Source organism: Neovison vison, chromosome 3 (assembly GCF_020171115.1).
Source record: "Neovison vison isolate M4711 chromosome 3, ASM_NN_V1, whole genome shotgun sequence".
NCBI lineage: Eukaryota > Metazoa > Chordata > Mammalia > Carnivora > Mustelidae > Neogale > Neogale vison.
The window spans coordinates 76664727-76680245 of NC_058093.1; the positions used below are offsets into that span (position 1 = coordinate 76664727).

At 39.4% G+C, this 15519-nt stretch overlaps 1 protein-coding gene across 3 annotated transcripts in view; it reads left to right on the plus strand.

The window, feature by feature from the left end:
- The first annotated feature begins 2149 nt into the window (after positions 1-2149).
- UBE2E3 (ubiquitin conjugating enzyme E2 E3) overlaps positions 2150-15519 on the plus strand; it is an 88044-nt gene continuing 74674 nt past the window's right edge. The window contains exons 1-3 of one of the 3 annotated variants that reach the window (XM_044242465.1): positions 2150-2489; positions 3541-3759; positions 5562-5612. In XM_044242465.1, the coding sequence (XP_044098400.1) occupies positions 3566-3759; positions 5562-5612 (245 nt within the window). In that variant the 5' untranslated portion in view covers positions 2150-2489; positions 3541-3565. Of the gene's footprint in view, positions 2490-2801; positions 2906-2991; positions 3095-3540; positions 3760-5561; positions 5613-15519 lie in introns of those variants that run through there. The other 2 variants (XM_044242467.1, XM_044242466.1) reach the window with 2 other exon arrangements.

Here is a 15519-nt window from a genome sequence, read left to right on the forward strand (position 1 = left end):
ACCAGTGCCCATGTTTTATTCCAATTTCCCAGCATCTGGTAGTTCCTAAGTGCCATATTCTGTTGAGTGAATGTTAAGTGGAATTTCATGACTTCAAACTCCATTGAAGAATCATGGAATTGCTGAGCAGGAGGGCACTTGGAACTTTTGCTATCTACAACGTTCTTTCACATATGAGAATTACGTTAGAACAAGTAACTTGCCTGAGGTGACGTAAACCTGGTGGAATGACATTAGAATCCAGTTCCCTTGCTTTTCAGCCGAGTACAGATGCTAAGGAAACGCAAGTAAATATCTTTATTTCCCAATCTCCTGGCCCCACCCAAATCCTATCAGCAATTGGCCTTTGGACCTTCAGGCTATTTCTGAGACATATATTTTCTAAAAGAACCCACTTTTAAATACAGCTTTTCTTTCGAAGCTCCCCATTCCAAACAAAGCCCAAATTCCAAATTGGCTGGCTTGCACTGTAGCATCAGTGTAAAAGTTGAAACGGGGAGGCTTCTGTCTATACTTCTACTAACAAGCTCTTCCCACAAGCACCCTTTGATTCACACAAATCAGAATGCTTTTCAACACACACACCATGCTTTCCTCCCATTTCTTGAGACCATGTTCGATGTTCCTTCTGAATAGAGTATCCTTCCTTCTTATCAGCCTGGTGAACTTTAATGATCTGTTCCCCCTCTGGACTGGGAACTTCTGGCACAGAACAGAGAGAACTGGCTTTAGCTTCACACAGCATTTGGGTGGATTTTGTGTCCAGCACCTAGCAGCAGCGCCCTCAATAAAGTTCACTGCGTGATTCTGTTTGGAAAATTACAGAAATGTAACTTACTCTTCAGGGTTGTAAGCAACTGTTAAACAAAACTTTTCTGTTTAGAGGAAAAATAAGTAAATATGTTGGCTCATTCAGTCGTCTTCTCCTTTTTTCCTTTCAGTCTGCTTCATCTGTTAGGGCTGCCATTCTTACTCCCTCTGTGAACTGCACATTCTCCCAGCACCCCTGCCCCTGGACACTTGTGGGAGAGGAATCCACAAATTCCTCTGGGGCTCCATCAGTGGAACAAGTTCTCAGTAGCTGGAGGAGATCTGGGTTGCAAACAGGAAGTTTTCGTACTTCTGGCTACTTTGTGCCTGGGGCAAAAACTGCAGAGTCCACCTGGACACCGTAAAAGAGAATGACAGAACAAAAGTAACCTTCATTATCCTCATCTGAAGTTTTTTCTGTGTGGACATTCTGACCCAGTATCACTCGGGGCTTCCTTTGCCAGAACTGTTGTCTAGCATGCCCATCAGAATAGACCCGCAGGAAAGTCAGGTTTGAGCACCGCCCCCCCAACTCCCTTCCTTCACTTAAAAAAATCTTGAGCAAGACATATAAAATAATGTTTTGGATTTTTAAGTTTTTAAAGCATTCTGAAGGACTTCCCTTTGGAGGCTGAGGGCCAAAGAGAAGCAGAGATTGGTCCCCTCGTCTCTAAATCCCTTTTTCCTCCTTCAGTGCCCTAGACCCCATCTTGGCCCTTTGGCTCCAAGGGGCAAGAGGCACCTTCCCTCCACGGGCGTTCCTGGCCTCGTCCACGACACCCATTAGTTTCCAGCCTTCTAGGGCATTGGGGGACTCCCGACCACGCGTCCACGGTCCTTGCCCAGGCGTAGGGGCCTCGGGGTCCACGCCGTCCCCAAAGCAGACAGAAAGGATGTGGCCAGCCCTAGGGATGACCTCGGCCATCTCGCCCCTAAAGCACCCTGGCCACAGCCTGCGGGGCGGGTAGCCCAATGGGCAGCCTCGCTCCGGAGGCGGGCTCAGGCCGGAAGCCACCCCGCGGCACAGCGGCCCCACGAGACGGCGCCCGCGCCCCCGCCCTCTCCGGCACGGGCTCCACGGCCAAGGGCGGCAGGGGCCAGCCCGCTGGGTCCCCGCCGCGCTCTTTGTCCTGGCCGCGCGCGGGCGGACGCGTGCGCCCCCCGGGTGAAGGGAGGCGCGGAGAGAGCGCGCGAGAGCGCGCAGGGAGAGCTCGCGCCCGCCGGGCGCCGGGGGCGCGCGCCCCTCCGCCAGGCAAGCAGCGAGCACGCGCGCTGCCGCCGCGCCCGCCCCTCCCCCCCGCGCTCGCCTCGGAACTTGCTGACTGCGCGGCCGGGAGGAGCCCAGCCGGGCGGCGGCGGCGGGAGGCCACAGCGCGCGGGGGTCTCCCGCGTCCCCTCCGCCTCGCCGAGAGCTCGCGCCCTCGCCCAGCCGAGCTCCTACCCCCCCTTTTTTCCGAAGGCGCTGGGCGGCGCCACCCTCCGGCCGGAGCCCGGCACTGCACAACCCCCTCCGACTTTCAATGTTCCACACTCCCCGGCCAGAGCCTCCTCGGCTTCTTTTTTTCCCTCCCCCCCCCTTCCCCCCCCCCAGCTGCCTCCATTTCCTTAAGGAAGGGTTTTTTTCTCTCTCCCTCCCCCACACCGTAGCGGCGCGCGAGCGGGCCGGGCGGGCGGCCGAGGTAAGGCGGCGGGGCCGGGGGGCCGCGTGGGGGGCGGCCGGGGCGGCGGCGGCGGCGGCGGCGGTGGGGGAGGGGGCGGGGGCGGGCAGCTTTGTTCGCGCCGGGCGCCCGCGCCGCCGGTGTCCGCGAGCCGCGGCGGGGCCGGCCGGGCTGCTCGCATCACTTGGCGCCCGGCGCGGCGAGCGCTGCCCGCGGCCCCCGCGCGGCCCTCCCCACAAAGGGCCGCGGAGCTGCGTGGCCGCCGCCGCCGGCCGCGGCTCGCCTCCGCGGGCGCGGAAATTTGTTGCACTTCTTGGGGCTTTGTTTGTTTGTTTTGCCTCCGATTTTTTTTTTTTTTCGTTATTTTGGACAAAATGTCGGTCCGTGATGTAAAAATTGAGCGAGGAACCTTGATGGCATTGGGAGCTTTGCAGAAGGTGCAGTTTGGATTCTGCTTTTCCCAGGGTGGCAGCTCGGTCTTGGCCGGATGAATCTTCGCTGCTGGCCGTGGAAACGGCTAGAGCAGCTTGTTAGTTGATTTTTAAATTCCTAAGTGTTGTATTTAAAGGCTTACGTGCACAGAGGAGGAATCGCCACCTTAAATAAGCATATGGGCGATGAACAGGGTATGTTTTCCTCTCGGAAGGGGAATTTGGTAGCTTTGACCAATGTCAGTATGTAAATATTTAGACGTTATTAGTGACTTTTTAACATTTTCAGCGAGATCTGTTATTTACAGTGTGTCATATGTTATTAATGCTCGTTGCCTAAGTTCCCTGGCAAATCTGTTTCATGCCTTCTGAGAAAGTAGACAATTGATAGATTGTCCAAGGGATGGAAAAAAATGTGAGTGGGTTTTCTAACTTGAGTTCGGTAAATCCTTGAACGCTGGCGTTGCGAGACACATCACCTCCCCTGTAACCTTGCTGTGTGCTGAGATAAGTGTGAACACTTTGATGTGTTTTTCATTAAAATACGACTTCAGGTGAATATCGAGAGTAGAAAATGCAATTGGTTTATTTCTTAGACTTAATATTTTCCTCCCTCCCCCTCCTCCTTTTCTCTTTAAAAGTTTTCCAAGAAATAACTTCACCAAGATGTCCAGTGATAGGCAAAGGTCCGATGATGAGAGCCCCAGCACCAGCAGTGGTAGTTCAGATGCGGACCAGCGAGACCCAGCCGCTCCAGAGCCTGAAGAACAGGAAGAAAGAAAACCTTCTGCCACCCAGCAGAAGAAAAACACCAAACTCTCTAGCAAAACCACTGCTAAGTTATCCACTAGTGCTAAAAGGTAATGTGTCAAAGGATAAAGCACATTATCAGGTTGTCTTCCAAATGGTTGAACACTTTTGTTGGTTTTACAGAGCAGTGGCATTGGTTCAGAAATACTTCGTGATCACTTTTATTTGCACTTGAATGAGTTGTCATTCTTTAGGTGGTATATAAGCCACCTCCCTGGAATTGTACTTTTAAGTGAACTTATTCTGTACTTTGGTAACTTCAATAAGAGTGTCCTTGAGTAGAGCCTGGACTAACATTCTGACAGATTGTTTTAGGAGTTGGCAAGGAAAATTTGGTGAGCCCAAATTAGCTGGTACATTGAGGATGTTCCTTTTTATGAGTCATACTCTTCTTCATTGAAATTGACACTTCTAGAGATCAGCAGTGCTTCTCCATGAAACTTAATGATTAGAACTGATTATGTTTGCTAGAAAAATTGTAAATTCAAGGCCTTGGCTATATTTGAAAGCACGTTTAAAATTGTGCTCCAAATTTGCTTTCAGTTTTATAAACATGACTTGAAGTCATGCATCCCAGGTACTACTTTTTTGTAGTTAACTTATGGTTATGGCTTGTATTCTTGTGAATGCAAATAAAACAAAAAAGTAGCCATTTATGATTTTGGATGGTACTTGGCTATTGAAAACTTCATTATATTTGTGACTCTTTACTCTGAAACTTGTGGATACGCTTGACATGTTAACACTCAACAGCAGAAGAAACATATTTTGTTGGGTATATATGAAAGGTCATTTGTTTTCTGTTGATTTCTATTATTTTTGATGGCAAAAAAAAGAAAAAAAAAAAGATTTTGTCAAGGGTCTCCACTGTAGTAGTAGGGGAATATCCATGAAATCTATTTAATTATATATCAAATGTGTCTATAGCATTCGCCAATATTGACATTTTGTTGATTTTTATTGATCACAACTAAAGGAAAAAGAAAATACAAAAACTGTTCAAATATTGCATTCTGTAGTGATTTAGAAGTAATCTTATTTTTCTATGAACTTTCACCTCTATCAATAACCAAGTATTAATAATTTGAGAATGTTTTATTAAATCGCAGCAGTCTTTTAAATAATTTAGAGTCGTCCTCAATTTGCTGTAATCTTGCTGAGGAACATGTTAAACACATCTTAAGTTTTGAAAGCATTTTAAATTTGAATAAAATCGGAGAACTGCTTTTTCCCCCCTTAAATAGGCTGTCTATCTTATTATTTCTTTCCTCCCAGATTTATTCAATTTTAGGGCTGTAGTTAAGATTAAGGAAACAGAATTGTTTAAATAAGAATGTCAGAGTCCTTTAGAAGTTTTTCACTGATAAAGATGTTTGTAAATTTTAAACTTTTTTTGACATAAAATATTGTCAAAACTGTTAACGTACTCATGTAATAACTTGTTAATTCTTACCTCTGTAAAAGTGACTTGAAGTCATTGTCAAATATTCTACTGCTTTCCCTCCTCCCTTTTTATCTCATTTGCATATAAGCTTGAAAAGAGAATTTCTTTGGTAAAAAGTGTTTTAAAATAGATTTTATATCCTTTATTGAGTACTAATAGAGGACTATTTCTCAGATCAGGTGTGAATGTCATACTTATTTACAGTAGCAAGTGAGAAAAAAGCTGCAAAGTTTCTGTTAAGGGATTTGGGTTATGCCTCTGAGAACAAAGAGGAAGCAGCCATGTTAGCATTACTGAAGGCAAAGCCAGCCTTGCATTTAACTGCATGGTGGTAGAGGGCAGTGTAATTCCCCGGTTATTCTGTAGACTATCTCAAATCCTTTTTGTCTGTTCTCATTTCACTAACAGAATTCAGAAGGAGCTAGCTGAAATAACTCTTGATCCTCCTCCTAACTGCAGGTAAGAAACAAATTTTGTTGTTTTGATGACAAAATGTGGGAAAATATCAAAAGATGAATGTATCGGCTTTGGATATGTGTGCTGCAGAAGAAGCTGCGTTTGCTTCTCTTCAGCTTTGCAAGTGGATTAAATAAAAATTGTCTAAGGTGACTTAAACAAGTTTGGGGGAAGATACTCCTTAGCATGTATCATACATTTTAGATTTTTGAATATACTGATTTTGTGCTTCTTACTGAGATTAGTGTGAATGGTGCTGATTTTTGTTCTGTTGTAACATTTCTGTAGAGTGTTTTCTCAGAAGTACATTGCAGAAACTTCTAAAATTTTCTAAGCTTTAAAGTTACTGCTTGTGTGCAATCTGAACTGACCTTCCAAATTTAGAAATTGCTGAATGTGGTGTTACAAAATGTAAATGCAGTAAACAAGAGTATAGTTTCTGTTTGATATATTCAGTAATGTGCCTTAAGGACAAATTTTTAGGTGCTAAGCTAATGCTTTTAGTTGTTTTCTAGAGAATGCATTGTTGAAATTATTTACATTTTAATCAAATGTCTTAATTACTTGGGAAAATTCTTAATAATTTTGGTTCTTGAAATATGTCTATGAAAAGGAGTAAATGAATTGGAATTTGTAGGAGCAGTTCATTTCAATGAAACTCATGTAGAATAATTTAAAATTGTTGGTTGGTGTAAGGTGCATTAAAAAGTAACTGGTTGACAATTTTGTTTGTAAACGTTTTTTCAGTTGTCATACTTAGTGCTTTATTTTCAATAGTGACTTTATGGCTTCCAAAATTCATCAAACTCAGAAAAATAGTTTTGTAGATAATTTACATACAGATATGTGCTCAAGAGCGATAATGCTGGCTAGAAATAAGGCAGTGTTAAGGTTTGATATGAAGATGTTTTCTTGTCTTACCTGTGTTTTTGCTCTGTGTTGTGTTCACTTGTGATGATCAGACCTATCTCTGCATTCTACTTGAGATATAATTGGGATTAATTCAGTTGCTTCTTGTGTGTATTAACCAGATCCTTAGATAAGGTGATCTGCTCCTGATTTATTCAGTGAATTAACAGTTTTGCTCATATTTATGATCAGCTATTTAGTTGAAAAGGCAAACATGAATGAAAACTAATTTTAAACAGGTAGTGGTATGTCAGATTTCAAAGGATTAAGATCTGTGCTGTCCAGTAATGCCGAGACTAGCCACTTGTGGCTATTGACTGACCACTTCATTTGTCCAAAATGAGATGTTCTCTAAAGGTAAAATACACATTGAATTTTGAAAATTTAGTATGAAGAAAAAAAATGTAAAACACCTTATTGATTTTTAAAAGTATGTATTACATGTTTAAATGATAATATGTTGGATATGTTTTTATATACAGTGTTTTAAAGTTTTATTTTTTTACCATTCTAATGTAGTTATTAGAAAATTTAAAATTATGTGTGTGACTTGTATTACATTTTTTTTGAACAGTGCTGCTTCAGAGAATAAATAAATCAAAATATTCCTTCCAGCCTTCTCATTGGTGTGTCAAATCTATAGCCATTTAGTGAGGTCAAGTTAAATTTGCTCTCTGGAAGAATCACTTAACTTGCAGAGTATATTCTATTTCCCTTTATAAAAGATATAAAGATCTGTCAATTCAATACTCTTTAATGTTTCAAAATTGCATGTAAGGTCAATCATTTTTAAAGGTTGCTGTTGATTTTTTGCAAATGGCAAAAACTAGTGTACATAAATCTAGAGCATAAATCTAGAGAGCCCAATAGACAATGTGTTGAATGCCCTTGGAGCAGAAGTGTAGTGTTGCAGTTGCTGAAGAAGTATGCTTTACGTGTTTAACCCAGGAGTGGTTCCATAAGGTCACTGAGGATTCATCCTGTAGATGAAGTCGAATGTTTCTAGGAGGCATAAAGTTTAACTTGTTTGTTTTTCTGTTTGTATGCCATATTTCATTTCAGTCCATGAAATAATGCTTCAAGTTTAGTGATCAGTGCAATAGCGAACCTGTGGGCTTGGGAACAATAACATGGACTGGATCATCTGTGCTTTCCCTGGTCACAGTTTGGGATGATGGCAAACTTTTTCAAATTACATATTTCAGGGGCACCTGGTTGGCTCAGTGGTTTAAGCCTCTGCCTTGGGCTCAGGTCGTGCGTGATCTCAGGGTTCCGGGATGTAGTCCTGCCTTGGGCTCTCTGCTTGGTGGGGAGTCTGTCTACCCGCCCCCCCCCCCGCCCCCGCCTCTCTGCCTTCTTGTGGTCTCTGTCAAGTAAATAAAGAAAATCTTAAAAAACAAAACAATTACATATTTCAGTTCTCTAGTTCTTTTAATTTTTAAATTTCATTGTGGCTGTGTGACTAAAGAAAAAATAAACAGATAATTATGAGTTTTAATAGGGAACTGGGAGAAATGTCTTACTAGTTTGGGGATGGTTGTTTTCATATGTTTGATGTGTAAAATAGCCAGGTATTTTTGTGTCTTTTATTCTAAGTGTCAGATTTTTTTGGGTGGGAGATGATCTAGTTCTTGTCCTTGACAGGAATTTGGAATATTGTTTAGTGGAAGCATTTTAGGATTTTGAGCTAAATCTGAATTTGTGTTGTATTTTTACCTTCATATCAGATATGTGATAGATTGTGGTATTGTAATTCACAAGTGCATGGGTGAGAATTTTAGCTTTACAGTGATTGTACAGTTTAAATTTATTAATTTATGTTATAATTTAAGATGGGACTCTGTATTAATAAATTCTAAAATGTGTGAATTCATATTGTTTGAATCTGTGAAACCTAATACTTTTTTGACTTTGATGTTTGACTTCCATATGTAGCTAATTAAACAGAATTCCATTATGGTTTTGAAAATAATTTTTACAAGCTCATCAAAGTATGTGACAGATTTAATTCTTCCTTAGGGAAGAAATGTAAAGTATATCTGTGTACATTCAGGAAAAAGTTGATTGAAATACAACAAAACTCAGCAAAACCAAAATTACTCAGATGAGATTAAGAATTCTCTTAGATCCCTTACTCCCTTCCTGTGTTTTATTAATAAAATACCCTTTTTCTTATGTATTTCCTTATTATTACATAGCTGCATCTAATACGTATACACCACGAATGATTTTAGGATAGACTTAACTTTGAATTAAGTGTGTAGCTTAAATAGATTTGAATATATTTTGATAGTAATGATACTTCTTTTCCCGATAGTATAAAATTTGATAAAATGTTATTTCCAGTGATTTGATGGCATTTCAGTTTTTAGGTCTTAGAGTTCCTTATTAGGCCAGAGCATTCTATTTTTTTATAACTTTTTTTTTAAAAGATTTTATTTGTCTGTTTGAAAGACAGAGATCACAAATAGGCAGAGAGGCGGGTAGGGGGTAGTGCGGAGCAGGTTCCCTGAGGAACAGGGAGCCTGACCTGGGGCTCGATCCCAGGACCCTGGGATCATCACCTGAGCTGAAGGCAGAGGCTTTAACGCACTGAGTCACCCAGGCGCCCCAGGGCCAGAGCATTCTCAGCATAGGAATTTAATATTTATGTAGTGGCTTTAATTTATATTGTTTACATATTGTATTCTAAATTATGGTATAAATATTTCATACATCAGTGAGAATGAAGGAAAGTTGTGTTATGGGCATTTCCCTATATGTTTTTGGAGAACGTGATTGACTAGAATTGTTGAGTAATATTCTATTAAGACATTTACATTCCCACTGTTTCCCGGAGGGTGCCCTTGTCCTCTCACAGTAACCACTAATTCAAGTGGCAAATGTTTAGGAAATTGTTGGATTTTTAACTCTACCTTTAATTCTTTCCATATATGAAAAGGTACAAATTTATACTTCTTAAACTATTCTTCAATATATTGAGATTAAAGAATCTGTGTTAAAGTTAGGTATTCAGGAGCATTTGTACATAGTTTTTGGATGTGGGAAAGGTCTTCTCCTTGGAGGGAGATGTAGTAGTATCAGGTTATTAACAGTATTAATAATGTGTGTGCTTGTAGAGCTGAAAGATACTATAATACTTGCACATTTTGCTAACATCCTTCTTTTAAAAATAAAATTAATACAAGAAACAATTAAGTTCTAAACCAGAAGCTGGCAACTCTTGTTTCCTCATAAACCTCTCATTGTCTAACTGTGGGTAAACTCCCTTGTGTGGGTTACCGCTGCTTGCCACCATTTTCTAGGGTAGACTAGAACTTTGCTGCTCATAGGGTGCTCTTCAGATCAGCAGTGTCTACATCACAGCTAAGATTGTTAGAAATGTAGAATCTTGCCTCTGCTGCAGAAATAATGAATCAGAAACTGAATTGCAGCAAGATTCCCAAGTGAATTGTATGTATGTTAAGGTTTTAAAATATTGGTCTGGGTTCAAATCCCTGGTCTGCCTCCTATTATATTATTTTAGATCAGTTAGGATATATTTCTGTCTTTCAGTTTTCCTAAATGTAAAATGGAAATTAAAATAATCCCCCACAATAGGTTTATTGTGAGGATTAAATGAGTTAGTATGTTTTAAAGTTTAGTAATGGTGTAAATTAGATCAGTAAAGTGACCACAGCATAATTAAAGGGAGAGAGGCAGTTTAAACACATGCCCTTATCTTGCTAGCATTTTCTCTAGTGGGTCAGCATCATACTATAGGAATAATTTTACTTTAAGCAGTTTAGTGTCTATTTGAGAACACATCAAACAAAATTTTGTGTGTGTGTGTGTGTGTATGTATATATATATATTTTATATATATACCTTGGAATATATATATTCCTTGGAACTTCAGTAAAAAAGAAAATCTAAGGACATTGGGCAAAGATGAAAAACTAGTATATCCCTTTTAAAGGAATATGCATAGAGTTAATGATACTTAATTCGATAGGGAATGCTCTCACTCTCTCTGAAGTAAATTGTAATGAAAAATTTTAAAATAAGGGTGACAGTTATGTTTTCCCTTTTAAATACCCTGTTAGAAAAATTTGCAGTTTTACTGAGAGTGAGATTATATAAATATTTGTAAAATTAAGATTCTGAATTGATATAGTTTGCCAGTTACCTAAACAGAGCAATTTTTTCCTTGTCTTTAATTTTTGGGAGCTTTTTGTAATAATGAAACGTAATAATCAAAATAACGTGTGATATCTACATAACTTAGTTGCTTATACATCCTTTTATTTTGATTTTATTTTACTTTATTTTGGGGGGAGGAGAGAGAGAGAGAGAGAGAGAATCTTAATAAGTAGGCTCCATACCCAGAGCAGAGCCCAGCTTGGGGCTCAAACTCAAAACACTTAGATCATGACTGGAGATGAAATCAAGAATCTGTATGCTTAACTGACTGAGCAACCCCCTTGTCCCTACAGTGCTTGATTTTGAAGTCTTTCACATTTTTTTCTGATTGTTGTTATTGTTATTAGGCAGTGTATGCTATGTGAAGGAAGATACCTCTTTTGTAAAATGAAATTGTATCTCTTTAGTCATCTAATTCTTATATTTTGAAATCTTAAAAAAATTCTAGAACTCTTTTTTATAAAAATTAAATCTTAATTGGAAGCTCTTTTTTTTTTTTTTTAAGAATTTATTTCTTTATTTGACAGACAGAGATCACAAGTAGGCAGAGAGGCAGGCAGAGAGAGGGAGGAAGCAGGCTTCCTGCTGAGCAGAGAGCCAGATGCAGGCCTTGATCCCAGGACCCTGAGATCATGACCTGAGCCTAAGGCAGAGGCTTAACCCACTGAACCACCCAGGCACCCCGACAGCTCGTTTTCTTAAACAGATAAATATGGAACTACTCTGACTGAAGATGTTTTCCATACCACCCCTCTGTGGTCATCCACTGATGGATAGCTCTTATTATTTTATTAATTAAATATTGGCATCTGCACAGACTCTGAAATATCATGAGGATTTTTTTTTTTTGGAAACTTGGGCATTATTGATAATTTTAAATGATGTTTTTTGTTTCATTAAGCTAATATGAGCTTCTACACATGAAATATGTAATACCTTATGTTGATGCTGTATACTATAATTATTTACTTGTCTACCTCCTGCAATAGTAAAGCATTCCTTTGAAAGGAGGATGGTCTTACACATTTTTGTAACTCTTGCTTTTAGAGTGTTTTGCATTGGAAGATTTGTTATATTAGTAGATAAATTGAAGTCTGTCAAATTGACAGGAATAGAAATTCCAGGCAAAACTGACTTTGGATTGGAGAAGGTCTACTTAAAATTCCATGTAGGTGCACCTGGGTGGCTCAGTCAGTTGAGTGGTTGCCTTCTGCTCAGGTCGTGATCCCAGGGTCCTGGGATGGAGTCTTGCTTCAGGCTTCCTGCTCATGAGGGAGTCTGTTTCTCCCTTTCTGTGATCTGTCTCTCAAATAAATAAATAAAATCGTTTAAAAAATCCCATATATTCTTTTCTTTTTTTTCATAGTTATGATTTTTAGTAGTATAATTATTTGAAGCATTTAGCTCCTGTTTCTGTTATAAAAGGAAATTGATAATTAACAGTAAGCTTAATTATTTGGCTCATACGTGCCAACATAGCAGGAGGACCCAGTGCTATTGTGACCAAAAATTTTTTCCAAAAGAATGACTTGATTGAAAACAATATTTTAACCCCAAAAGGTCACGTTTTTATTAGGGACCTATTATGTTCAAAGCATATAATATAGTTAGAACGTAGGTGAAAACCGTCTATGCATTTACTACCAATTGTTTTGTCACTTTTTATAGTTAACCAGTTGGTACCTTATTCCCTCCTTGAAAAGAGTTGCTCTAACGACAGATGGATATGTTTAGTTACAAGAAAATCAGCAAATTTTTCTTGCTTTGAGTGCAGGGGCATTTGGATTGAGAATGGAGAGCTTGATTTGCCATTTTCATCTTCCCTACAAAATAGAGATAAAAAACGTGATAAAACCACTTGTAGATTGAGAGAAATAGAAATGATTTTTTTCTTCCTATACTGCTTTTGACAGGGAAGTATATTTGACATTTTATTAGAATCTAGAAGAAGAAGGTCTCTTTAAACTTATTCTTTCTTTTGCCTCTAGATCAGTAGTTTTCAACTGGGGGTGATTTTTTGCCTCCATACTCCTCCCTACGAGCTCCACCCCCCTCAAAAAAAAAAAAAAAAGTCTGAGGAACAGTTGTCAATGCCTGGAGACTTTTTTTTTTGCTTTCTCAGCTGGGGGAAGAGGAGTTGCTACTGATACTTAGCGAGTAGAGGTCAAGGATCATGCCCTGCAGTGTGTAGGACAACCCCTTTACAATGAAGAATCATCTGGGCTAAAATGTCCCTAGTGCTCAGGTTGAGAAATCCTGCTGTAGTTACTTTGATACCTTGCCACCTGAATTGTTGCATAGTTTTCTTCTTACCATTTTCCTGTCTTTTTTTTTTTTTTTTTTAAGATTTTATTCATTTATTTGACAGATCGAGAAGCAGGCAGGGGGTGGGGAGTGGGAAGCAGGCTTCCCACTGAGCAGAGAGCCCGATGCGGGGTTGATCCCAGGACCCTGCGACCCATGACCTGAACTGAAGGCAGAGGCCTTAACCCACTGAGCCACCCAGGTGCCCCCCATTTTCCTGTGTTTAGTGATGACTGCTTAGTACATTCTCATACACCTTCCTCTTCTCCCATACTATGGTTTACATTTATTGTATATTTTTTGACATGTGTGTATGTTGTTTTTTATGTGAAACCACAGGAATGGCTACCTTGAATACCTGTTAAATTATGGTCTATTGAAGCCAGAAATGCTTTCGGCAGTATTTTCATTTCTTTTCTGTCTTCTACCATTTAATTATACCTCTGCATGATCTAGCTTTAGGCAGTTGTATCTGTGTTCTACCAGAAATACTGAAGTGTGGTGCAACAAGGAGAAATACCATAGGAAAAATCATTAAAATTCAGCTTTACATTGAATTTTAAACAGGTTAGAAAGCCATGCTCTTGATTTGGTTTTTAGTTTCATCATTAAGACAGTACAGAGATTATTCACTTCTGTTATTGTTCTAAGTCCACAATCTTTTATTTCCAACCCTTGGGGCCAGTTGTGTTTCAGAATACAGAAAATTTTAGATTTTAGAAAGGAAATGTGATATGTTTGCTGTACCTTATGTCACAACTCCAGTGGGATCTTCAAACACATAATATATCTACACCAAAAATGTATGAATATTTATATTAAGTGGATAAACAGAGAATACAGGTAGTTTCAGGTTAGTTCATGTTTGGTGTTTCTGCCAGATTATTTTTCTCCAGACTTATTTTAAAAACCTTTGGTTTTTAGAGCTTTTGGGATTCCAGAATTGTGGATCAGTTGACTGCAGCCACTTACACGAAAGAGTGTTTTGAAGTTGGTCTGCTTTCCTTTCTTTTACCTGTTTCCTAATAGCAGTTTTCAATTTCTTACTTTTTATTTTTGGATAATTGCTTTTGTTGCTGTTGTTATATGACTCATATGTTTAATTAGAAAAAATTTTAGACTCTTGATTTTAGAATTCTTTCCTGTTAAGGTGAAACTGTAAGTATCAGTTTCTTTTTAAGTTGTGTATATTGGATTACTTTTCTACTTGGTTACTAAATATTGTCTTTTAATCATTCCATTTTTTTCTATAAAGAATTATACCAAAAGCAAGACATCCTTTAATACTTAAACATAGGACTTGCGATTTTTATGTATGCATTTTGTCCTGCAGCATTTGAGTACAATTGGGCAATAAAAGGATACATTAAATTTTGCTGTGCTAACAAACCAACCTAGAAGTCTCATAAGCATAAACATAAAAAGGTTTATTTCTCTTGCTCATATGAAGTCTGCTGTAGGTTTAGGAGCTCTCCTGGGTAGCTCTTCCACTTGTGGACTCAGATTGTACTTCTTGCATCTTGTAGCTCTGCCATTTGAAGCATGTGTCCAGGCAAGAGAGGTAAAGGGTCATGTGCCAGCTTTTAAGAGCTTTGGTCTGGAAGTAGACCTGAGTTAATCTCCTGGCCTCAGCTAACAGCAGGGTGGCTGGAAAATGTGGGGGACCATATGGATATTCAGTGAGAAATCAGTTTTTCTGCCAGAAAGGATATATACTTCCATTAATAGATGACTTTCACTCTTACTTCAAAAGAGGAAATAATAATTGAGCATCCAGCCTGACACTGGACTGGATTCCATAGTATAGTACATGTTAACACACTAACTTGTTTCATTCCTAGAAGAACCCTCTAAAAAATCATTCTTGTTAAGATTTCAAACCTGAATCTTAGAGTAGTTGAGAAGATTGCCAAATGTCACGTATGTAGTGCATATACATAAGAGATGCAGGGCAAAAATCTAGGTTTACTTTTTGACATAAAAGTAAGGACTTCTGCTTTTGTACAGAACTGCTTAAGAGATCTGGCAAAAACATTCAGAGTTGATTATGGGTCTGTAGGTGCATGCTTAGTTTAAGTACATCTCCCCTTTGTTTGTTTATAGTTCCTTGAAGGATCCAAAAATACTGCTTGTTGTAGGGTTTTAGGACCTGGTATGTAAGGTCCAGATGGTGAGTTGGAGAAAGAAAAGTGTTTCCTTCTTTGGCTTGGGGGTGCTAGGCTTTCTTACCTTTTTTTTTTTTTTTTTTTTAATCATTTAAGCATTTTTTTAAATAATTTAAGCTCCCACCCCCCCACCCCCCCCAGCCAGGAGCATTCCCCAGTTGTCAGCTCTCTTGCCTTATTCTCTTCTCCTGTAAGAAAGAAGGTCAGAGACTGAGTATAGTCATAACGGAAAAGGCAAATCTTTGTTCTCTGCCTTGTAGTTCTTTGTGTATGACTTTCCTGTGGGCAAAGGAATATCTTTAAATCTACCTCTGCTTTTTTCTCTGGAGTATTGTGAAGCAGTCCATGTT